Here is a 26,117-nt window from a genome sequence, read left to right on the forward strand (position 1 = left end):
AGTTGACTCAATCCTATATGCCGAGTGTGACAGCTTTTTTGTTTATCACACACATGTGACAAAATTCTTACTAAAAACAAAAGCCAAAAAAAAAAGCAACAAAAGTGAGAAAGCAGGTCAATATGATCAAAAACAATATTTGGTTAAAATTAGCCAAATAAATTATCTTATCTTTGACAGATGGTTTCCTGACCAGACATAAACAGATAACTTTAAACAGATAACACTGAATATGAGCACTCTCTGGTTAAAGTGTAACCGCATCCCTTACCAGCCCCCAATTCTGTCCAGAATTAACTGCCTAGCAAGAAATTCAAAACTTAAGGTTGGTTTGGATACCTCCTGAAATTTGCTGGGCAAATCTTATTAATACAGGCCTCTGGGAGTTTCTGTTCTTGTAAATTTATTTTTTTAAGGTATTGCATTTTCATCTTAATTTGTAGAAACATGTTACCATTGGCTGTTAACTCTGCATTATTTTTTGTGAAAACTTTCTGTTCTCTTTTTGGTTAAAAAAAACCCAAACAAAAACCATTTAAAAATCTCCCAAATTTTTGACTGTTTCCACAAATCCCACACCAAAAGCTTTTGGAGCAGTAAAGTAATCTGAAAAGATTTTATATTCTAGTAGTGTCATCTTTTGCTCATTCTGTCCTATCTGGGGAAGGGGGTTTAGCTCTTGAAAGCTAGTCAAATACATATTCAGTAAACAGGTATCACTAGATATATTTTAGACTTGTTATTTTATTTACTTTTATTTCTAAAATTATTTATGAAACAAAAAAGTTCATTTTAGGTACATCCTTACTAAAATGAAAAGTCCCAGAATGCTTTGCAGTGGGGCTTAAGAAAGCCAGATCTAAACCAAGATATGAGGATGGATCTTCATCAAGTAAATCAAAGTTAATATTGAGGTCAATATTCATCTACATTTATCCAGGTTCCCCCTCTCCCCTCCCCCAAGCAATAAGTGCATTCACTGGACCCAGCCATGAATTTTCAGCAGCATTATCTGGATAATACCAATGAAAATTACCAGTGACCACCCCATGGCTATCCAAGCAGTGCTGGGCCAGTCTGGGGGTGGAGCTGGGAGTTACCTAGTTAGCAGTAATATTAAAGGGCCCTTTCACTAAAGCAGGCTAGAATCTGGGCTTAGCATGTTTTAAATTGGGATTTTCCTGTACGCTAAGCCCAGATTCAACACAGCACATTTTAGCATGTACACTACCTGCTGGAGTTAACAAAGGAGACTTACCATAGGAAGCACTAGGTACTCCCGCGTTAACACTGTATTATCTGGTTAGCACAGGCTAATCAGAATGTGGGACCTGATATTCAAATCCTGTCTGGGGCTAACCAGGCATTTTCAGTGGCACTTAACTGGAAAGTTCCACCAACAATGCCCAATTAGTGCTCAAGCCGAAACAGGCTATTTCGGGGCTTTCCAGGGGTGGAATTGGCACTTAACCAGTTAAGATAACCACATAAACAGGACTGCATAAAATGCAATTGTAATAGCCAGATAAGTGCTGAATTTCGAGATTCTGGTGTGGCAAATGAGAGGAAGCCCATAGAAATTGAATGGGCTTCTTCTCGTTTGCCACGTGGGAATCGCTAGCACTGGTGTAGCAAGGAGGGCTGCCACCCGGGGTGGTTCGCCAATGCACCCCCCCCCCGGGTGCAGCACGATGACACCACCCCCAGACCCAGTCCAGTGCCTACTCTCCTCAGCTCCCTCCAACCAGCTCCCGCACCCTACCTTTAAAGAAATTTCGGAAGCTGTGGAGAGGCGAGGCGCAGCGCCTCCCTGTAAAAGAAGCGTGGATCGTCATCGGGCCTTGTTCCCTCACGCTGTCTGTCCCGCTCTTGCGGAAATAGGAAGTTGTGTCAGCGGAGGGCAAGACAGACGGCGTGAGGGAAGGCCCGATGACGATCCACGCTTCTTTTACAGGCAGGTGCAAGGCGCTGTGCCTCGCCTCTCCACGGCTTACGAAATTTCTTTAAAGGTAGGGTGCGGGAGCTGGTTGGAAGGAGCTGAGGAGGGTAGGCACTGGGTCGGGGGGGGGGGGGAGCTGGCAGGGAGCACCCCCCCCCCGAGCTGACACCCGGGGCGGACCGCCCCTCCTGACCCCCTTGCTATGCCACTGATCGCTAGTGTGGCTTTGTAAAAGAAGCCCTTTACTGTCTATGTTTTAGCCGGCTCCCTATACCTGGAAATTCAGGATTTTTGGGGTTTTTTTTTTTTTTACAAAAGTGCGGTAGCACTTTAGCACGTGCTAAACGTTAGAGATGTCCATAGGAATAAAATATATGGGCGTCTCTAGCATTTAACACATGCTTATTTTTAGCACGCGCTAAAAACGCTAGCACGCTTCTGTAAAAGGCCCACTCAATGCTGGAGCCCGGACATGACTTGGCACTGAACTTCCAGGTTTAATGCCTAACGGTGGTCACAAGTACATAAGTACATAAGCATCGTCATGCTGGGACAGACCAAGGGTCCATCAAGCCCAGCATCCTGTCTCCAACAGTGGCCAAAAGAGCAAACGATTTGTCCCGCCCATCCCAGAAATAGTGGATTTTCCCCACGTCCATTCAATGCTGATTCCCACTGGCTGAATATCAGGCCCATGCTAGCTGGCTAACACAGGAATGTCCACTGTCCACCTTTGACATGCCCCTCTGTTTTAAAAAAATAGTTAGTATGCGCTTAGTGTACAAAAAACAGGGAAATTAGCACAACACACTTCACATGTTTTATGGTAAACCTTTTCTCATGTTCTAACCACGTGTTATCGTCCTTTAGTAAAAGGGCCCTTCAGTGTGCTAACTGGGTAAACATCAGTATAAAATTAGGAGAGAAAAACGGCTATCCTAACTTAATCCAGGTACCAGTCTGACCATCTGAATATTGCTGATACTTGGACACATGACAGTGGCTACTTTATGTCTAAACTAGTAAAAAAGGCCCATTTCTGACACAAATGAAACGGGCACTAGCAAGGTTTTCCTCGGAGTGTGTATGTTTGAGAGAGTGTGTGTGAGAGTGACTGTGTGAGAGAAAAAAAGTGAATGTGCGAGTGTGTGTGTGTGACAGAGAGAGAGAGTGAGACTGGGTGCGAGTGTGTCTGTGAGAGAGAGAGAGAGTGTGTGTGTGTGAGCATGAGAGTGTGTGCCAGGGCCCCCCCTCCCTCCCAGTTCCAGGGTCCCCCCTCCCTCCCTCTGAGTTCCAGGGTCGTCCCCCGCTCCCTCCCTCCCTCCCTGCGAGTTCCAGGGTTGTTGTCCCCCTCCCTGCCTCCGAGTTCCAGGGTCGTCCCCTCCCTCCCTGCCTCCGAGTTCCAGGGTCGTCCCCTCCCTGCCTCTCTCCGAGTTTCAGGGTCCCCTCCCTCCCCTGCATTATGCTCTCTCCCCTGCATTCATCCATATGCAGGCAACGTCCTCTGTGTCCTGCCCCCTCCATCCATCCATGTGCAGCATCTCTCCCCTGCCCCCTCCCTCCCCTCCGAGTTCCAGTGTCCCCCTCCCTCCCTCCCATTTCCAGGGTTCCCCCTCCCTCTGTCCCTCCCTCCCAGTTCCAGGGTCCCATAGAACTGGGAGGGAGGGGGGATGGAGAACGTTGGACCAGTGACGTCAGCAGGTGGTTACAATCCCAGTGACACACAATGGAACGTTGGAAGAGAACGTTGGAGGAGTGATGTCAGCAGGTGGTTACAATCCCAGTGACACACATTGGAATGTTGGAGGAGCAAATTATTATATTAGATGTTCAATGCTGGTATCACTGTTCCCTCTAAGCTGAGCAGGAGTCCACCAACTGCATTGCTGCCAGGTGTGCGGGTGGGTGGGGGTGGGGGGGGGGTTCAATATTGTGCTTCCAATTACTAGGGACAAAGTTCTGCAGAGATCGCCTGTCCCACACTATTAAAAATGTGATAGTGAAAGATCACCCCCTACTGGCAGTACTGTATGTGGAGGACTGCCGCTCAGATTAGAGGAAACAGTGGCTGGTAACCAGGTATGGCTGGTGCTGAACATCAATACATAAGAACACCTAAAGAAGCTGGCATTTTAAAAAATGCTGAGCACTGTGGGCTGAATATTGGGGGATTGTCTATTTTCTTTGTTCCAAAATACAAACATAAGTTCCCATAAATCCTATGTGCTGATAAACATGGTTTTGATGAGTTAAAGCAGTGGTGTGCTGGAGTAGGCTCTCACAGGTTCACAAGAGCAGTTTGTTAAGTTTTTTAAAATGTTGGAAACCGGTTGTTAAAGTAGCCCCCCTCCCCCCATGGCTGCTTTAACAGCTGGCTCCCAAAATGTGGGTTCTCTCCTGAATTCTCTTTTACTTTGCTGCTGGTGATGCTAAGCCCAGCCTGTTGCTGCTCCCCGCTCTTTGTTTGCAGCTCTGAGCAGCAGGCAGGGACTTCTCGTGCATGTGAGAGAAGTCCCAGCATGCTGCTCAGAGCAAGAAGCAAGCAGCGGGGAGTGGTGGCAGTCCACTTATTGGCTGGTGGGGCTCGGCATCCCTGCAAGCAAAGGAATGCCTACGCACCTGTATGAGGAGGGGGGGGGGAGAGAGGGGCATGCATTGCTCCCGCCAGTCCACCCAAGGCCCCGCCCCCAAAATTGCAGGGCTGGCTATGCCTGGAGAGAGCCCCCATTAAAACTTTACCAGCACACCCCTGAGCTAAAGGAAGGGGTTCTTTACTAGTTCTTGTAAAGTATCTGCATATTTTACATTATTGGATGGATGTTTTAATATAAATTGTGGCAATTTTCATACTGCACACACAGCTGCAAAGTCCGCAGCACATTTTACCCACAGACTCTGCACTAATTTTCAAAGCATGTGCATGTCTATTTTGAAATTACCTAAGACAAGGTACCTGCACACACCTGCGCCTCATTTTTGTATGGGTACATTTTCCACCTAAAACAGCGAACATACTTTTCCTTTTGAAACAGAGTATGAGCTACTCATCAATGAATCATTCCTGCCATCAGTAAGGTTTAGATGGCTCTGCAAATTATTGTTACATCCAAATGCAATAAATCCTCTTCTAGTAAATATTGTTCAGTGGTACGAGAGCCCATATAGAACTGGAGGGGACACTGACCTCGCCAAACTGGCCTTCTCCCAGCTTCTCTTTGAAGGTTAGAAGATTCCTGGGGAATTCTTCTACGGTCACATCTTTTCCAGACAAGAGATCCATGGTGATGGCAGGCACAGAGTATGTGTTGCTGCCCGTCACCCCTTGCAGGTTCTCGATATTAGCTTCAGCATAATGAGGGACTCCATCGGAGACGCTGGTAGATGCGGGCTTTCCGGCACCACTGCAGCCTGGGAGAGAAGGGACAACTTTAAAGTTCTAAGTACAAAGGACAGGCCATACACAACCTCTTCATGGCTTTCCACAGGCTGTATACAATATGTAGTCATACTAAATTACAAATTTGTTTTATTAGGGTTTTCTGTAATTTTCTAGCTTTTTAACTTTGCCACTTACAATTTGAAGGATAGTTTTCCTGACACATAGTTTACATCCTATAAATATCTGCTTTCCCAGAATGTAAAATTGACTTACACCTCTGTCGTGTGTTTTTTTTTCCTAGACCTGAAGAAGACAGTGACACTCAGACCCATTGGCAGGGTAGGGGCGTAGCCAGACAGCAGATTTTGGGTGAGCCTAGGCAAGAAGTGGGTGGGCACTAAATGTTCTCTCCCCCACCCCAACATCAAAAAATATCTCTGCTGGTGGGAAAATGCTTCTCTCCAGTCTCCACCTTGGTAGTCTGCAGCGGGCATGCTCTGAAAACTGAGCATGCAAAGGTGCCAGTATTGTGGAGAGCAGTTTTTTCATTACCATGTGCTACTGTTGAATGGGCCTGAGCCCTAAGTGGGTGGGCCCTGGCCCACCCAGGCCCACCTGTGGCTACGCCACTGTGGCAGAGTAATGTCAACTGTATGGCAAAAAACCTCCAGAAATTTCTGCAAAAATGGATCCTAAGAGAAACCCCTGCAATCTATCAATAGAAATGGCACTCAGACTGCATATGTATATGATCTTAAAGAGGACTGGCTCAAATGAAGAGCTAATACACTCATCCCACATTATTCTGAGATGTGTAGTACTGCATTTATTTCAAAATGTACTGGAATGGCAGGCGCCCTAAAACTCCCATATCTTTCTGGTAAATTCTATGCTGATTGACTTCCCTCTTTTTTTTCCTGCTTATCTTGTATCTACTAAACCTACTGTAACTCAGCTGCTGCACAAAGAAATGGACAGGGTTCCGAGAAGAGTGTTCCAACAGAAATACGCAGATGCGGAGAACTCTATGGCCCCACGGGAATGCACAAAAGGACTGTCACATATTAAGAGATACTAGCATGGTTTCCATGGTTAGAAGCTACTGGTGTAAGTTTTCATTTAAACATATTTTCCTTCAAACTTATCTTCATTCACACAGACATATAGGAATACGCCCATCATGGCATGACTTCACTTTGTCCGATTTGCAGCTTGTACAGTCATTTTTTAGCACTGGAGTGTTAAGTATTTCTCTTTTTCCCTTTTCACCTTTAATATGCATTATCTTTTGGAACTCTGTGCATAGGCAAGACATATGTCTCATTAGTAATACATACTTGCCCATGGCACAATGTCCCTTAAACTAAAGTCTTGCATTTATAATCTTTTGGATTTAAGTCTTGCGTTTAAAAACTTTTTGTTCTAAACACTAGAAGTATCATTTACCGAAGACATTCTATCTTCTCCTTTAGGTGAATTATTTTGTACATAAATTGTTTTTTCTTGTCTAGGGAATCTACTTTGTGCATGTGTTAATATACATATTTTTCATAAATGTTGATAATCCAATAATTTCTGTCGATTATATTTTTCCTGATAAATTCAAAAGTCTACTTACAATATAGAGATTTTCATCATGGGTATTTTATAGACCATCTTATTGATCCACCTTGATATGCTTCACCCTGGAGATTTTGAAATTTTATTTTAGAAGGTCAGTATGTTTTATGTCATGTTTTTTGATTTGATTATATAACCCAGATTTGTCTTTACTAGTACATGTTTTACACATTTGTTTTCCATGTCCAATGTGAAACAATCATTTATACTTCTTCTTGTTTTTTTTTTAATCTTTCAAGTATTCATTGTACAAGTTTATTTATGTACTTTTTAATTTTTGAAAAAATCTTTTAATCACTTAATTTTGTTTTTTATTGTACAAGTTTATTTATTTATCATACATTTGTTTTTAGACTCCTGAAGCAGGCCTTTTGTGCTGAAGCACAACGTTGTGTCCAGTCCTTGATCAATAAATCTTCTTTAACCTAAGATTGTCCCTCTCGTCTCTGGAGCCCGTGGCCCTCTACCTACCTTTTCCCTCTCCTTTTGCACAAAGAAATGGAACAGGTGTGCTGCAGGTTCAAGAACAGACATGCAATTGGCACTTTCAAACTGGAGAACTGCTAACTGCAGCGGCCCCTTCTCTTCCCGAACCTAGGGCTGTGCTTCGCAGCCCTCTCCTGGAGGCACTCCTAGTTAGCCAGATTTTACTGAATATGCATGAAATAAATGTACATATTCTGGTGATCTATTCTATGCAAATTTATCACATGCATATGCATTAGGCTAATCCTAAAAACCTGAATGGCTTGTTGTCTCTCTAGGCGAAGCACAGACCTAAGAAGAGGAGGAGAAAACAGTGAATAGCAGGGCCAGATTTAGGTAATGGGCGCCATATGCAAGGGGAGGAGGGGGGCAATGGATCCCTCCTGAAATCACCAGAGGGGTTTGTGCCCCTTTCCCCATCCCTCCTCATCACTTCTGCCTGAAGCATCCCTTTTATGATCCCATCTTACCTCCATGCTATACTTTCTAGCAGCGCTTTAGAAATGATAAGTAGTAGTAAGTAGTAGATCCCCTGCCATCAGCCAACAATGCTTCTCTGTTAAGTAACACTCCAGTGTGGGGACATCCTATTCTTCCTGTCACCATAAAAACCTATACAAGGGGCGGGACCTCTTAGGGCCTCTCAGTGCTCATGTTACTTAAGCGAGATTCATTGCTGCCTGTTGAAGGGGGATCCAACACACAGCTGTATCAGGCCTGAAGCCAAGCATGGTAATAGCAACCACACTCCAGTGCCTATCAAAATTGGGCACTGGAGGAGTTTCCTACACTGCCTGTGCTAAATCTGGGCCTCATGAGTAGAGAGGAGGGCAGATGGATCAGAGAGGGTGAGGAGGAAGTTAAGAAGAGATTAAAGACTGGGGGCAGAATCAGATATGAGAAGGTGAGTTTCAGGGTAAGCATCAGAGATAGATGAGGGTCACTGCAGGATGAACACTCAAGGAAATTTAGAGTCAGAAGTATTGAATGCTGGGTGGAGGAGAGACTCAGAGAGAGATGAACACTAGGGAAGATGAGGGCCAAGGATAAATGCTAAGAAGTTTAAGATGGAAGGTGGATCATTGGATGGCCTTAACATCAGGATGAATGGAGGGTTTTAGATTAATTATTAGTTTTGCTTTTCAGGGAACTACGTAATGAAAGGTAACTTCTAGGTAAATCCAGGTCATGAGAGAATCTGTGCCAGTCCTGTTACATTTATGGACTTTAGTCCTGTTTCTCATAGAAAACTTGAACCTATAAATCCATAGATACCTTGGTTGTTAGAAATAAATTAATTCATAAAAAAATGACCTGGAGCCATGGGTTAACTCTGTTCTGCACCTAATTTTAGTTTTTGCCATGGCACTTAACCCTTGCATCCACTCCATATGACCAACAGAAGAGCTCTGCCAGCTTCCTTTGCCCCCTATCACAGCTTCTAGCTAAGAGAATTATGGCACTGAGAGGGATCTCAACAGAACAGGAAGTCCACCTGTGCATGAAGGCAGGACCCACTATGTTCTAGACCTTGCATTATTTTTGCTGCCTCCTGCTGGTCTTTCATCAAGCTTCTGTGACCTCCAGATGCCAGCACTACATACTGTAGTCTCAGAGTAGCTGAATGCACCAGTAAAGATTTATGCAATAATGATCTATAAGAACCATAACAAAGAACGTTGTCTGGGATAACCAACATACAAGAAAAAAATGTTTTTTGGACATAATAACCTGCATTAGTGCTAGTGTACAGCTGAATGTATATTAAGGGGCAATTCCATAAGAAGGTGCCTGCAATTGGGTGCCTGGAGGGCATGCAGTGGTGTAGCTACATGGGGCCTGGGGGGGCCGTACATTTGGCCCTGGACCCCCCTGCCGACGACCCACTCGACCCCCCCCCCCCGCCGCCAACCCGCCGTTGCCTACCTTTGCTGGCGGGGGACCCCCAACCCCCCGCCAGCCGAGGTCCTCCTCGCAAAAGGCTTCCTTCTGTTTCTGACGTGCTGCATGTACAACGTGCAGGACGTCAGACTCACAGAACGAAGCCTTGCAGATCAACTATAAAGGTGTGTCTAAAAATTATTCAGTGTGGATGTGATGAGCAGGAGACCTTCTTGTGACTCCTGAAGACTGGGTTTTCCTTCTACTGTCACTACATTCACAGTGTTAGCTTCAGGCACTAGGAGTTGGGCTGAGTGTATTGGTTCACAGGACAAGAAAAGTGAGCTTATAGCAGAATGTGATGCTGGTATAGAAGATGTAGGGTGAAAAGAGATGGTTGGATGGTGATAGTAGTATACAAGATATGGTGTGAAAAGTAGACAGATTTAACTCTAGACTACATCTATTGGTTGTTACTAATAAATCTGAGGCCAATTTCAGATACGTGATGCTGGTCCAGATTAATACATTTTTTTTGGTCTTAAGTGATAGCATTGGAAAATGGACAAATATTTGTATATGGTAATATCTGAATAATATTTCTTATGAAATAAAGAATTTTTGTATAAAGTTTTCAAAAGCATGAAAGCTTTTTTGAAAAATCCAACATCTTTAAGGACTTCTCCAAATTTGGCCAGATGTTGTAGCTTTGAACTGTCCCATAGATAACTCATGGTGAGTTATCTTCAAATCCTTGCTCAAAGCCCACCTCTTCAATGTCGCCTTCGGCACCTAACCACTTTACCTCTATTCAGGAAATCTTGACTGCCCCAACTTGACATTTCATCCTTTAGATTGTAAGCTCCTTCAAGCAGGGACTGTCCTTCTTTGTTAAACTGTACAGCGCTGTGTAACCCTAGTAGCGCTCTAGAAATGTTAAGTAGTAGTAGTAGTAGTAGTGATGTGCTTCCTGTAACTTGTTAATGATGGTAGGGAGCCCTGTACCCTTCCTGTCTTTTTCTCACCTGCCTCTTCATCCACCGGAGCAAATTCGGGGAGTTTGCGAATAAGGTGGGTTGGCTCCTGATAGTCAGGGCCTAGTGGGAAGATTCTGTCGTAAGTGGAGTTGGACTCCTGCTCGCTGGGGGAGGCAGAACGCTGGTTGTGATTGTACACACTAGATTCACTTGGCAGTGAAAGGCTGATAGTTATATCCTCATCCAACATTCGGCGGGAAGCCTAAAATACAAGAAGAACAGGAGAAACAAGAGACTGTGACACTTCTGATGGAGAAACTATGACACTTCAGCAGAATAGACATAAGAGACCATGACTCTTACAGCAGGAGAGAGCCAGGAGATGGTGACAAGTTAAGAGAAAGAAAGATGAGACTGTGACACACCAGAATGAATGAGATAGGAGGCCCCTTCAGAAGGTGGGAAATAAAAAGGCATGACACCTCAGGAGGAGAGAGAGAACCAACAGAACTTCAAATGAGAGAGTAAAATTGTTGCATACATTTTATAGGATGTTTATTTAGAAGTCCAAAAGAATGCCTATGTTATGCTTCTTTTATAAAGGAAATATAGGTATCTATGTGCCTTTATACAGTAGGTACCCAGCACTAGTCCCCATAGCGAGCAAATAACAAATGCGTGTGTGTGTGCATGCTATGAGGGCAATTCTATAAAAAAGGTGCCTGTATTTAAGCACTTAAAGGATTCCTACTTGGAGCATTATATAATACTCGAATAACCAGGTATACACACATGTATCTGGTTAGGCATGAGCACTTATGGCAGCTATAGAACTGGGGTAAATGCTGGCACCTAGATTCAGAAGATATGCACATGGGGGTAATTCTATAGGTTGCCTAAAGTTAGGTGCTGGGATGGTGTGCGCTAAGCGCAAATTCTATAACAGCAAGCAGTTCCATGCAGAATTGCTGTTATAGAATACTAGCTTAAAGGCTGCATTTCTGTGTCTCACTTTAGGCGTGAGCATTAACACCTGCACAAAGGCTCCTATGTACTGACAGTATTCCGTAGCATGGCATCTAACTGCTTGGCATGCCCCTGACCGGCCTGTGTCCTTCCCAGGTTTACGTTCCCATTGGAGTTGCACACCATAGACATTAGGCAGTGGAGGAGTAGCCTAGTGGTTAGTGCAGTGGACTTTGATCCTGGGGAACTGGGTTCAATTCCCCTCTGCAGCTCCTTGTGACTCTGGGCAAGTCACTTAACCCTCCATTGCCCCTGGTACAAAATAAGTACCTGAATATATGTAAACCGCTTTGAATATAGTTGCAAAAACCTCAGAAAGGTGGTATATCAAGTCCCATTTCCCTTTCCCTTTATAGAACAGGAGTGTACGTCAATTATATGTGTAGATACTAATTATTGCCAATTTAGTGCTAATTAGCCAATTAGGTTACATGTGTAACAGACCCTATTCTATTACCATGCGCCCAACTGCACATCTAAATTTGGGCACCATTTATAGAATTTGGGAGATAACTTACCGTATTCTATAAGTTATGTATAAGTGTGAGTGTTGCCCATGCTCTATAGATTCTGAACAACAACAAAAAAAGCACCAAGGGCCTCCAGGACTGGGACAGCGGGTAGACATGGGCCGTGTTTCAGCATATGAGCCTGTGTCAGGGGTCTATTAAAATAATATAGATGTATGCTGTAATGTAGAAACAGATAAAAACATTGCATGCATTCATAGATATTTTGCAAACATACCATTAAAAAAGAAGAAACAGATGCCATATAAATTAACAATGGACACAATAGAAAACGTAAAGAAAATACTAGGGATGGTACTTCTTTATGTGACCTATACAAAAAAGAACAGTGTACAGAAGGGGAAAATATTTGTTTCTTCCTTTTTTAATGGTATGTTTGCATAATATTTATGAAAGCATGTTATGCTTTTAACTGTACATTACAGCATACATTTGTATTATTCTAACAGACCTCTGGCACAGGCATTGATACCGAAACACAGCTTGTGTCAGATCTGACAAAGATCTACTTGCTATTCCAGTCCTGGAGGCTCTTAATACTTTTTTTGCTGTTGGCCTTTATTTTGTCCTTTGTTTTCCCTCTCTTTTTGTGTTGATTTGCACAGATTCTGTACATGGGAATGCCCACCAGTAAGCTATGTGCTATCTTATATATGCAGTATTTATAGGATAGCATGCAGCGTATATGATATGATGGTATTCTGGTCAATTACTTGCATATTTGCCATATAAATGTTAGCCTCTTCTTTATAGAATTTACCTCCTATCCCCTGGATTCCATAAATGGTGCCCACAATTGCATGCGATCCTAAGATTTGCACACAAATGAGAATCAGCTGTTAATAATCAATTGGTTTTTGTCAATTATTGATGTTAATTAGCTCTAATTTAGATTTATGTGTGGATCTGGTTGCGCGTGATTTTATAAAGTTCTGCGCCCAAATCCTCTTGCCACAACCCAAAATCATGTGCCACTATAGGAGGGGCATAGGTGAATCAGGGGTGTTCCAAAGAAATGCGCACAGTGTTCTAGAATTTGGGGGCTGCACACCTAAGTTGAGAGCCAGGATCTACACCAGGTTTCAGTTGAGCACTGGACTATGCACTATTCTATAAAAAGCCCTATGGGCTAGATTCTATATATGATGCCTGAAAATTCCACGCAGAAAAAAAATATGCTAGGCATAGTCTGTAAATTACGCCTACATTTTACAGAATAGGTTTAAATTTCCACACGGTATATAGAATAACATCGATCGCCTCTCCATAGGACCAAATGTAGTTGCAGCCATTTATGCCATGTTTTACTTGGTGTAAATCCGGACACCTACATTAGGCGCAGAGCGGGTGTATTCTTTAACAACGTGGATAGATTTTAGAAATGCCCATGCCCTGCCCATGGCCATGCCCCCTTTTCAACTATACAACTTAGAATTTACATGCACCACATTACAGAATACACTTAGCAAGTTGTGCATGTAAATCTTAACGCCAATTAATGCTGATAATTGCTTAATATCCATTTAACAGTGCTGATTACTAGTTAAATTGTTATAGAATACGCTTCAATTTCTGCAGAGATTAAGGCGCCATATATAGAATCTCAGCGAATGTGTATTTGTGTATTTTCAGTAGAGCCTGTGTTCTTTATTTTCTTTATTGGCCTGTGGGTATTCCCAAACTGGGACAGGAAAAGGTGGTTAGCTGCATTGTAACAGAACCAAATGTCAAAATGTGTGAATTGGGATCTTTGTGAAGAGAGTTGATTGTTGAAATTATGGCATCTTTTTGTTGTACTTTGGTTTAATTGCTGTCAATAAAAAAGATGTTTACGTAAAATACATATAACAACTCTTGCTTCTGCTCCACCCAAACTAGGCTCTCGGGAATGCCTACAAATGTGTTGTGTACTTATACACACACTTATAACACTGCATGATTTTATAAAAGCCTTTTTCTGCTTGTAAAATTATCCCCTTTGGGCTAGATTCTATATATCACGCCTAAAAAACTCTGCACTGAAATGAAAAAAGCCTAAGCTATTCTATAAAGTACACCTTAATTCAGGCATACTTTATATAATAAGCCTAAATTTCCACGTGGTTTATAGAATACACCGAGCGCCCATCGACGCAACTAACTTTAGCCATGGGCAGTAATGCCAAGTAAAATCTGATGTAAATGCAGACGCTTAAATTACACGTGGACTGAGTGTATTCTATAACACATATAGATTTTAGAAATGCCCATGACCCGCCCATTCCATGCCCCCTTCTCAACTATGCAACTTAGAATTACACGCATCACATTACAGAATGCATTTAGTCAATACTGCATGTAAATTCTAATTAATGCCAATTAGTGTCAATTTCTTATTGACAATTAGCACAGATTGTCTTGTTAAATTAAGTTGTGCACGCAAATACAGAATACAACTGGATTCACGAACGCAATTTAAGTCACGCTATATAGAATCCAGGGATTTAAGTTTGCTATCCTTGTGGTATATAAAGCTATATAAATACATAATCGTGCGCTAATATTCCAGTGTCAAGACATGCACAAGCAATGGATAATTTTTAAAGCCATTTCTACGAGTAAAGCAGTGTTTTATGCATGGAAATAGGTACCTATAATACTATGTATCTGTTATGTACAGAAAGAAATGCTCATACATTCTGATCAAGCATAACTCAGGCCAAACTACGAAGGGTCCCGAGGGTGGGGGGGAGTTAAGAAATGGTTTTACGTTTACGTGAACAGCTTTGAAATGCCATAAAGCAGGTGTAAATGTAAACATATAATTCCTTTCAGTAATTTTCAAAGCAGAAGCATGGGCATACTTTTGTTTTGAAAATTTGGTAATACCAGCACAGGATAAAAAGTATGTGCTATTTACATGAACATTCAATTATAAAATTAGCCTCACGTCTACCACTGCTTCCCAATCTTTTTGTAGTTGTGACCCCATGATTGTGGCCAAATAAAATTGTGTGACCCCTTGAATTTGCAGAATAATGATCTACCTGTGGAGAATCCTCTCCACCGATTGGGAAGCTTTGCTGTACAATGTCTTACACGTGGTAAAGACAATATTGATGTTGCCAGTTGTTCCTGCAAAATTTACTCCCTGTGGTGATTCCCTCTGAAAATATGGGTTGTGTGTTCTTTGCACCTGAACTTAAAGTATAAGAACTATTCGCCTGAAAGCATGCACAGTGATTTGAAAATCCAATCATTCTGCATAATTTCCTCCCCTGAGCTAAACCCACCCACTCTTTTACTACTACTACTACTGCTATTTAGCATGGCTGAAAGTATGCTCACGGTGAAACCGAGCATGTACTTTTATCTGCATATAGGAAGTGGGTAATTTAACCCCTACAGCAACACTTTTCAGAATACTGTAGCAGCACCATACCACACCACCCTCCCCCTACGGTTCAACCTGGACATGGACAGACAGACAGATGCAAGGAGAGCATTTTTCCCTGCTGTTTTTCCAGTGACTCTTGTTTACCTTTTCCAGCATTTTTTGCCAGAATTGTCGCCAGAGGATAATAACAATGATAGCAACCAGGATAAAGATGATTGCCACCAGGCAGCCAATCAGGATGCGAGTGTTGCTGTCATCCACTTTAGGTGTTGGGTCTGTCATGGAAAGAAGAGATCTGGTTACCAAGCTGAATATAAGCCCTGGTTGAATTCACAATAGGATGATACCATGTCTTAAAAGTCTGATACTCACAGATGTATCTTATGCATGTCCAACTGTGTGATTCTGGGCTTACATATACACAGGACTCCCTCAGGTCAATATTCAAAATGCAGTTATACTTTTGGCTTCGTGCCAAATGTATAATTGCTTTATTTTCAAATTCAGAGGCATTCTTCCCCCAGATTCTATATAAGGTGCAGAAAGATCAACGTCTAAACCTAGGCGCGGACCCACGATGTGTGCATATCTAAGGGGCCCTTTTACAAAGCGGCAGTAGGGCTACTATGCGAGTAGCGCATACCAAATCAACACTACTGCCTGGTTAGCATGCCCACCCAGCATTAATTTCGAAATTGGCGTGTGCTGTTTCCCATGGTAGAAAATATTTTTCTATTATCTACCGCGCGGGGCATTCCCAGCAGTAATCGAAAACGTAGCCACACTGGCGTACTCTGCACGAGTACAGCGTGTGTAGCGCATGAGCCCTTACTGCTAGGGTGGCAGTAAGGGCACAGGTAGTAAATAGCTGCGCATTACCTTTAATTCTAGTCCACGGTCATTTACTGCCCCTATTTTAAAAAAGCCTTTTTTCCCAGCCACAGTAAAAAATGGCCCCGCGAACACCAATTTCACGTGTCCAAACTACCACAGGCCACTTTTTACCGCAGCTTAGTAAAAGGGCCCCTAAACTGGTTAATGAGCTATCAACAATGAATAGGCCTTAATCAATAGCAGCACCTCCCCAGTACCTCTCCAATCTTGTCTCTCCCTACGCTCCCCCTCGGATACTTCACTCTGTAGATAAATCTCTCTTGGCTGTCCCCTTCTCCTCTACTGCTAATTCCAGACTCCGTTCCTTTTATTTCGCTGCACCTCATGCCTGGAATAGGCTTCCAGAGCCTATAGGTCTAGCCCCATCTTTGGCCGTGTTCAAATCCAGGCTAAAAGACCACCTCTTTGACGTTGCTTTTGACTCCTAACCACTACTCACTTGCCCTGTACCTTTTATCCCCTCCTCTTTAATCCCCCTACCTCTTAGTTGTTCTGTCTGTCTACCTGTCTTATTTAGATTGTGAGCTCTTTGAGCAGGGACTGTCTTTTTGTGTATGGTATACAGCACTGCCTATGCCTTGTAGTGCTATAAAAATGATAAGTAGTAGTAGTAGCACCTAATTTGCACTAATTTTGATTTGCGCGCATCTTCCTGCATGCTATTCTATAGCATGGGTGTTCCAAAACGTTGTGCGCAGTTTTTTTTTTTTTAGAATAATGCCATTTATGTTCTAAAATGTTACTAGTTTTGCACTCGCATTTACACCAGGTTTGAGCTGGCGTAAATTATGGCGCTGAACTGTAGGTGAAGGAATCGGCTCTATGCGCTATTCCAGTGTTTCCAAAGTCCGGTCCTGGAGTACCCCTTGCCAGTCAGGTTTTCAAGATATCCACAATGAATATGCATGAACTGGGTTTGCATATAATGCTTCCATTATATGCAAATCTTTTTCATGCATATTCATTGTGGGTATCCTGAACACCTGACTGGCAAGGGATACTCCAGGACCGGACTTGGGAAACAGTGCGCTATTCTATACAGTGTACTTGTCTTGCAGTGCCAGTTACTGCTTATTCCTGTATGTATAGCATTACAGGTATTTTCAAGCTATACATTTAACACTATCCCCCGGATTCTATACATCACGCCTAGTGTTATGTGCCAAAATCCAGGCGTATTCTCTAACAGCATTTGTAACTAAATTGGTTTAACAAGTTAATCAGCATTGATAACAGCACTTAATGAACAATAATGAGCATTAATTTGCAATAAATAGAATTTATGCACAAAACTTGCTAATGCCTGTGTTTACAAAGGCGTTAACGTTTTTAATGCGCATTAACACTAACATGCATCAAACACTGATGCACCTATAGAAATGTATTGGCATGTTAAAAACGCTAACACGCCTTAGTAAACATACCCCTAAGTGCCTAAATTCTAATGCACACAGCCAAAAAGGGGCGTGGCTTTGGGCGGGGAAATGGGCGTTTCATGGGCATTCCAAAATTTACATGCACTGTTATAGAATATGGCCCTCTGCGCCTAAATCTACATACCAGTATTTACACCAAGTAAAATGTGGTCTAAATGAACGCAACCAAATTTGGTCGCAAGGAGAGACCCTCAGCGTACTCTATATATTGTGTGGAAATTTAAGCCCATTCTATAAAATTTAGGTGTTCCTTAGAGCATATGCCCAGGCATACTTTTTAACTGCATTGATTTTTCAGGTGCCATATATAGAATCTTCCCCTATATGCAGAGTGGGAAGGGTGGGGTTGGGATGTTAAAAGACAAAGCTGGAGGAGTGGCCTAGTGGTTAGGGTGGTGGACTTTGGTCCTGGGGAAGTGAGGAACTGAGTTCAATTCCCGGCACAGGCAGCTCCTTGTGACTCTGGCCAAGTCACTTAACCCTCCATTGCCTGCCGCATTGAGCCTGCCATGAGTGGGAAAAAGCGTGGGGTACAAATGTAACAAAAATAAATAAATAAAATAAATATAGGTACTGATATTTGGCCCCTATAAGTATGGATTATACATTTGACTTAGACATGGAAAATCCTGGTATAACACCAGACACAATCTATGAACCTAATATTCAGACAAAGGTAGTCGGCGATTTTTAAGTTGCCGACCATCACAGGCTGAAATTAACCTGGAGTAGTGGGTTTTTTACCCCAGTAGCTCACCTGTGTTTTAATACATACCATAGGTAGTGGGAACAAGAGATGATTCAGCCGGTGCTCCTGAATTGTTGTACATCGCTGCATCTGTGAAGACATGGAAGGATATACAGCTAATGAAATGTCAGTCTGGCAGCTGCCCAACACCACCTAGGTAATTAAATGAATACAGACATTTTTTCCCATTTTTATATCATTTGTAATATATTTTAATTTCTTTCATTTATTTAAAATAAAAAGAAAACACCCCAAAAAATATCAGGTAAACTAATGAAAAACAAAAGAAAATAAATATCTAGTTCCCAACACAACTGTAAAAAAAATAAATAAATAAACCCACTCCTGGGCCCCTCGTGACCCCCTGTCTCTCCCAGATCCTCTTACCCTATTTGTTTCTTGAAACTTTATTGCCGAGGCGTCTTCTGATGATACTTACAATAAGCACATTGGCGGAGCAGAAGCAACAGTGGATCGCTCCTGCCCTGTGAAGAAATTTTCAAGAAATGAATAGGATAAGCGTGTCTAAGAAAGGGCCCATGAATGCACATTTTTGGTAGCCTTAAAATGAATAAAAAATTGAATTCTAAACAAGCACTCTACATGACATGTTCAGATTCTCCACAAGACTGAATGTGTCTACATAGGATGTTGGGGTTGGGTTCACAGGGGGAAAGGGATTAGGCTACAGCTATGGGATAAGAGGATGGGCTGGGTAGTCTACCTTCTTGAAGGGATCTTACTTACTGTGTGTGCCTCATTGTGCAGTTTATTTAATGCTGATGGTGTGGCTTCCTTTTCTAATCCCTGATAGTTTCCTATATGTGTGTGACACTTTTAACCACAAGCCAAGACACTAAAGTTATGCATGCAAATATGGCCTCATGGACAATTTGCATGCATGAGCCAGTCAGCGATGATAACTACACAGTAAATGACGGCAGGTAAAGACCTGTATGGTCCATCCAGTCTGCCCAAGAAGATAAACTCATTTTACATGGTATGCAATACTTTATATGTATATCCAAGTTTGAATTGTCCTTGCATTCTCAGGGCACAGACCGTAGAAGTCTGTCCAGCACTGTTTTGTACTCAAAGTTCTGAAGCTAACGTCGAAGCCCCTTAAAATTTACACTCTAGTCCATCCATATCTATTCAGTCATGATCAGGACATAGACCGTAGAAGTCTGCCCAGCACTGGTTTTGCTTCCCAATCTCCGCTAAGATTCCATTCCTTCTAACAGGATTTCTTTGTGTTTATCCTATGCATGTTTGAATTCCATTACCGCTTTCATCTCCACTACCTCCCGCAGGAGGGCATTCCATGTATCCACCACCCTTTCCATGAAAAAATACTTCCTGACATTACTCCTGAGTCTTTGCCCTTATATCAAACCATATGGTGCGATGATCACTATTACATAGGTGGGCACCCACCTGGATATTGGAAACACTTCCTCCATTCGTGAGCACTAGATCCAGAATTGACCCTCATGGGTTCCATCACCATTTGTCTGAGCAACTCACTTTGACAGATGTTCACAATCTCCCTACTTGTTTCCGATTCTGCAGACAGGATGTTCCAATGCACATCAGACAAGTTGAAATCTCCCAACAGTAGCACCTCCCCTCTCATACCAATCTTTTGAATATATTCTATCAGATCCTTGTCTAGCTTCTCCGTTTGTCCCAGAGGTCTGTAGATAACCCCCATATGGATGCAAGTTCCATCTTCTATTTCCAGGATGATCCATAAAGCTTCTTCCTTTCCCCAGGTTCCCCGCATTTCAGTCGCTCTAATATTTTCTCTCACATACAGCGCCACTCCTCTACCTTTTTGGCCCTTTCTATCCTTCCTAAAAAGATTATAGCCTGATATGGTCACATCCCAGTCATGGGAATCACTGAACCACGTCTCTGTAATAGGAACAATATCCAAGTTTTTGTCAAACATCAGGACTTGCATGTCTTGAACCTTTTTACTTAGACTACGAGCATTTGTGCTCATTGCTTTCTATATGCTTAGTGAGTTTAGCTGCTTTTCTATATTTAGTTGACCTTTCCCTCTGCCATCATATTTATTCTGGGGATGACTTTCTGAATTCCCTTGTATCCTTTTGTCACCCCCACCCACTAGTTTAAATGTCTAGAAACATACTGTCTAAATTTCTCCCCAAGGATCCTTTTTCCTGTCACAGAAAGATGTAGCACATCATTAAAGTACAGCCTGTTATTTTTCCATGTATTACCCCATGCTCCTATATATCTAAAACCTTTTCTTTACACCAAGACTCAAGCTACTTATTGAATTCCACTGTTTTGCGTAGTCTTTCCTCTCTCTTCTCCCATGTAGGAACTAGCCGTTCAGCCCGTAAAAACGGGCTAGTATAGGAGGGGGGGGTTGAAAGGCCCCCCACCCCGCCGCCGAGTTCGCTGCTGCCGCTCCTCCTCCAAGTTCGTCCCCCCCCCCCCCCCCCCCGGAGCCGTCGCCACCCACCTTCCACCCGGTCGGGCCCTCGCTCCGCTATTGAAATAGCGAGGGCACGCAGCACACAGCTCTACTGTCTATTTTTTTTTTTTAATAGGCTAGAATAGGAGGTAAAGTCAGCAGTTTATCAGGAAGATATTAAAACACAGGTATCATCAGTTTACAATCAAACCAAATTTGAAAATGCCCAGCTTAGCTCAGACAGCTCTCAAGGTAAACTTAAGTTCTGTTTTTTTTTCTTTCACCACATAGCTGTATACAATTGTCCTTCCTCCAGAGGTATGTAGTCGATAAGTCACCTGATGCTATGTAACCAAATTGGATTAAGTCTCTGTCACTGAAGATTCAAAACACAATTCTAATAAACACACCTTTGAGAGAGACACCAGTTTCACCAGAGTCACCAGATTCTGTGTAACCAAATTGAGTGGATTAAGTCATTTGGCACAGGTTCAAAACAGAGTTCTAATGAGAGCACCTTTAAGATAATTCCAGCATAAAAATATGAAATCACTGGCACAGAAGTTCAAAACACAGTTCCATAAAAGCACCTTTAAGACAATACCAGCATAAAAATATGAAATCACAATGCAACAATAATTTTAAGTTATAGGCAATAGGATGAAGACAGATTAGAATCTTTTAGAGGTCAGACCCTATGCAAGTGAAAAGAAGGAGGTAAAGTCAGGAGTTTATCAGGAAGATATTAAGACACAGTAAAATCAGTTTACAATCAAACCAAGTCTGAAAATCTCCAGCTTAGCTCAGACAGCTCTCAAGGTAAACTTAAGTTCTGTTTTTTCTTTTACCACACAGCTGTATACAACTGCCCCTCCTCCAGAGGTATGCAGTCTAGGATATTGTTTTGGACAGCTGGTTGTTATGCTGAAATGTTGTATGCCTTTCCTTTTAATAAAAATACTTAAAAAAAAAGATGCTATGTAACCAAATTGATTGAATTAAGTCTCTTGCACTGAAGATTCAAAACACAATTCTAATAAACACACCTTTAAGAGAGACACCGGATTCACCAGGTTGTGTAACCAAATTGATTGGATTAAGTCACTTGGCACAGATTGAAAACACAGTTGTAATGAGAGCACCTTTAAGACAATATCAGCATAAAAATATGAAATCACAATGCAACAAAAATTTTAATTTTAATTGGTACCTAACAAGCAATTAGCAGCACTAATTGGCAATTAGAATTTACTCACATAAGTTGCTAAGCATATCCTATAAAGTGATCTCAAAAGGCCCTGGGAAGAGCATGGGCATTCCTAAAAATTACATGCAAGTTAGGCGAAGGTATACACCAGGCTTTAGTTGGCATAAATAGACGTGACTACATTTTAGTCACAGCATGGGCACTTAGGTATATTCTATAAACTGCGCCTAACTTTAGGTGGAGTTTATAGAAGCCACTTAAGTGCATTTTCATTTGGTGCCAATGTTATGAGAATCAGGCATTCAACATTCAGAGTTTCTATCCATCTATTTACTTATTTATGACATTTATATCCCACATTAAACATTAATTAGGTTGAAACCTGGGAGCACTTAAAATCTTTTTTTTTTCCTGTGCCTACATCAAAAGAAAAAGATGGCCACTAAGTTCATACAAAGTTACTTATGTTCAGTAGAAAATATATCTGTTGCCTCAGGCTGCTTGCTATGTGAATATTTCATCAGTTTATTGTTACCTATATATTAAGAGCATTTGCGCTTTGTTTTAATTCATTTAGCCAGCACTTATATGCACATGGTTTTGCTTTTTAAACCCAAAGGTGAATCCTAAGGGTGGTTGAACAATTAGGTATAAACTGTGTTGTTTCTGACTTTACTTGTTTTGGAATTTGGACTGCTTTGGGTCCTGTGCTGATCTGTACATCTGCCCTCTTAGCAGAGTACGGAAGAAAATGATTTGTTACTTTTACTAGTATGTTTGCTGCTTATAGAATCTGGATTTCTTGGGGGGGGGGGTCAAGGTGACTGCGGCACGGCAAGAGCTGGGCGGGTCGGTAGTTGGGATGTAGAATATTACTTGCGGTGGGGACGGATTAGATTTCTGTCCCGGTGCAACTCTGTACTCTGACATAGTAATCAACAGTGATTTTTTTTTTTAAATCTGTTGAGAGTTGCTTCTACCTGTTGCTGTTGCTGTTCCTGTGAGTGCTTTACACTACCAGCCTCTGATAGATCCTCCTCCCTGGGAGAGGGGTTGACCACAGACACAGACTTACTCTGATGTACAGAATCCATAATCTGGCTCAACACAGCTGTAAGCGATTGTTTTATTGACAATGTCATCAGCTGCATTAAATGAAGAATTGGAATAAAGATTGGAGTCTCTTATTTGGTAGTAAGCCGCTCCAGGTTTAGCTATTTGAACATACTCCGCCCCTGTGTACACCACTCTTATAATTTACTTACTATGTAAGTTAGGCGTGCTATTACAGTGTAGAGCTTAGGTACCCTGCTGGCATTTTCATGGGTAAGTGTACTCTTGCATATATAAGTATTAGTATTCTAAACATTTACATGAACAAGGAGCGGGTAAAAGTGGGCACCTAGATTATGGAATTTCTCTTTACATGATTCAACTATGCATTGTATTTTGGGAGTACTGCTACTTCTTAAAAGACCAAAGGGAAAAAAAAGTTTATTTTCACTGCTGATGCTCATACCTGACTGGAAGGTGATCTCACTGAACATCATCCAGGTGTCTGAGAAGTAGTACTGGCACTTGATGGCACTTGCCATGTGGTAGTGAAGTGGAACTGTCACAAAGCGCGCACTGGGGTTTGCGTCATCCAGCACCAGCACAGATGAGACAGAACTCTGCTCCCACTCACTGCTTTCAGAGAGGAAGTAGCACTGAACCTCTCGGAAAATCTTCACGCCTCTGGTGAACATGTTGTTGCAATGTACCTACAGGAAGGGCAAAGGAGGGGTGTGTGTTAGCGAGACTATAGCTCCCAAGCACACTCAATGCTACCAGCTTTCTAAGAAGCAAATCAAGGGCACTTTCGTCTATGGAGTTAGTAGTAGTATTTGAGTAAGTAGGTTTTTACAGCGAGGTCCGGAGGGAGGAGGGGTGTCCTCCACAGGGAAAAGGTTTAGTAATTTAAATTCAAAACATTGTTTCCTAATACCTAAGAAGCATTTAAATTACATTCAACTTTTATCCACAGAATATTAGGGTCCCTGTGCAAACTCTCATGCTTGGCAAATATGCACTGTAGTAGTGAAACTAACAGTAAAAACCAATCAACCAAATGTAGCCTTTCTAGTTTTACAAATTCTCCCCCCCCCCCCGCCACCTTTGACCCCCTCCCGCTGCCAACCCTCCCTCGCCGTCTTTTGCTGGCGGGGGACCCCAACCACCACCAGCCGAGGTCCTCTTCTTCCTTCGTTCTGTACAACGTGCAGGACGTCAGACTCAGAAACAGAACGAAGGAAGAAGAGGACCTCGGCTGGCAGGGGTTGGGGTCCCTGCCAGCAAAGGTAGGCAACGGCGAGTTGGTGGCGGGAGTTGAGAGGGTCGTCGGCAGGGGGGTCCAGGGCCAAATCTACGGGGGCCCAGGCCCCCACGTAGCTATGCCCCTGTTCCAGCCACTACCAAACACATGACTATCCAGTGCCAGTAAGCCAACAGGGGCCACCAATGAATATTCAGGTCAATATTTAAAAAATGCTGATTGTCGCCAATATTTCTTTTTCTCTCAGTATCTCTTTCTGTATTCATTCAAATGTGAACCCCATTCTCTTCTTATCGCTGCAGTTATACATAAAATAAACAGGCATCCAGACCTTCATAGCAGTGAAGTTCCTTATTCGGTCAAATTCAAACATAATTTCCACATAGCCATTGGTGAAGCTTTCATTCTTCCATCCTAAGTAGTCATAGCCAGGCCATACATGGTATTTGTCTGTTTGTGTGAAATCATCTAGACCCGCAACACCATCAGTCAGCTGACCCAGTCCTTCCATCAAGCTAGTATGAAAAAGCATAGAGAAAAAGCAGCTGTCAGCTTAATTTCAGGAATGAGCATGAAATAGATCCCCTTCTTTTGCATACACAATCTGCATTCATGCTGAAGCCACATCCCTTGTTCTGTATCGCAATAATGTAGGTCCAATTACTGCTTGGTGGTATAACTATAGATAATGGTAGGCATTCCTGATTAATTCAGTTGTGACTCTCTTCTCTTGAGCTCAAACTAGTGACTGCACCCACCCATCATGGGACTGCACCATAGGAAAAGATCAGCTCCAACACTTACAACAGGTTCCCTTCTGTAAAACATTTCTGCTTCTTTTAGCAACGTACCTGTAGCCAATAGCCCCATCATAGGTGGAATCATTCAGGGAGATGACTGATCCTCCAGGCAGTATGAACTGCTGACCAGAAGGAGCACTGTAGGACACTAAGCCATCTGTAACACAACATCAGAGACTCTTTAATATCCAGAGAAGTCATCAGGCTGGCGGGGAAGAAAGTACAAATTAGACATGTTAGGCCAGCATGATGGTCCATCACGGCTTACTGAGGGGCCCTTTTACTAAGCAACGTACGTGTCTATGCGCACCCGTGTGCCAAAATGGAGTTACCATCCGGCTACCCCGTGTCTCTTGCGGTAATTTCATTTTTGGCAAACATCCAATATGCGGGGCCAAAAAAATAAGTTTTATTTTCAGCCGTGCGCCAAGTGGCATTTGACACGTGTAGTCATTACCGCCCGTTACCACATGACACTTTACCACTAGGTCAATGGCTGGAGGTAAGGTCGCAGACCCAAAATGAATGCACGGCAATTTTGATGTTGCCACACGTCCATTTTTGGCAAAAATTTTAAAAAGGCCTTTTTTACAGACTCGCTGAAAAATGGATCAGCGCACACCCAAAACTACACTACCGCAAGTCATTTTTCAGCACATCTTAGTAAAAAGACCTCTGAGTGATCTGGTTCTTTCTTAGCTAACAATTTAATATAGTAATAGGAATTTCAAGTGAAAAGGTCCTTATGTGAAGTTGGAGAGAAAAAGGTTCAGAATAAACATGAGAACATATGGGTCAATATGAAATTATCTGAATAGCAAAGATATTCAGCCATGATCCAGATAAAGTCAAATTCAAGGCCTGCCAAATAACAGGCTGCAACAGGAGATAAGGCCATGCCAGTTCATGTAACTTTTCTACGTCAAATCCTTTTGTTTGCTAAACCTAATTTAAACACTGTAGCTGGGATCATTCACACCCAGCAATACCATAACAATTTTATCAAATGGTATAATGTTTTTAGTGTACACTAAGGAATATACTTTCCCTCCACC

General features: G+C 42.4%; 1 protein-coding gene across 2 annotated transcripts in view; it reads right to left on the reverse strand.

The window, feature by feature from the left end:
* Positions 1-26,117, reverse strand: part of DDR2 (discoidin domain receptor tyrosine kinase 2) — a 169,114-nt gene that overhangs the window by 36,821 nt on the left and 106,176 nt on the right. For both annotated transcript variants that reach the window (XM_030206964.1, XM_030206965.1), the window contains exons 6-12: positions 25,114-25,219; positions 24,594-24,777; positions 23,468-23,711; positions 18,320-18,382; positions 15,359-15,489; positions 10,331-10,544; positions 5,124-5,347 (exon numbers count right to left, since the gene is read on the reverse strand). In XM_030206964.1, coding sequence (XP_030062824.1) covers positions 5,124-5,347; positions 10,331-10,544; positions 15,359-15,489; positions 18,320-18,382; positions 23,468-23,711; positions 24,594-24,777; positions 25,114-25,219 — 1,166 coding nt within the window. The remainder of the gene's footprint in view (positions 1-5,123; positions 5,348-10,330; positions 10,545-15,358; positions 15,490-18,319; positions 18,383-23,467; positions 23,712-24,593; positions 24,778-25,113; positions 25,220-26,117) is intronic.

This window comes from Microcaecilia unicolor, chromosome 6 (assembly GCF_901765095.1).
Source record: "Microcaecilia unicolor chromosome 6, aMicUni1.1, whole genome shotgun sequence".
Classification (NCBI taxonomy): Eukaryota; Metazoa; Chordata; class Amphibia; order Gymnophiona; family Siphonopidae; genus Microcaecilia; species Microcaecilia unicolor.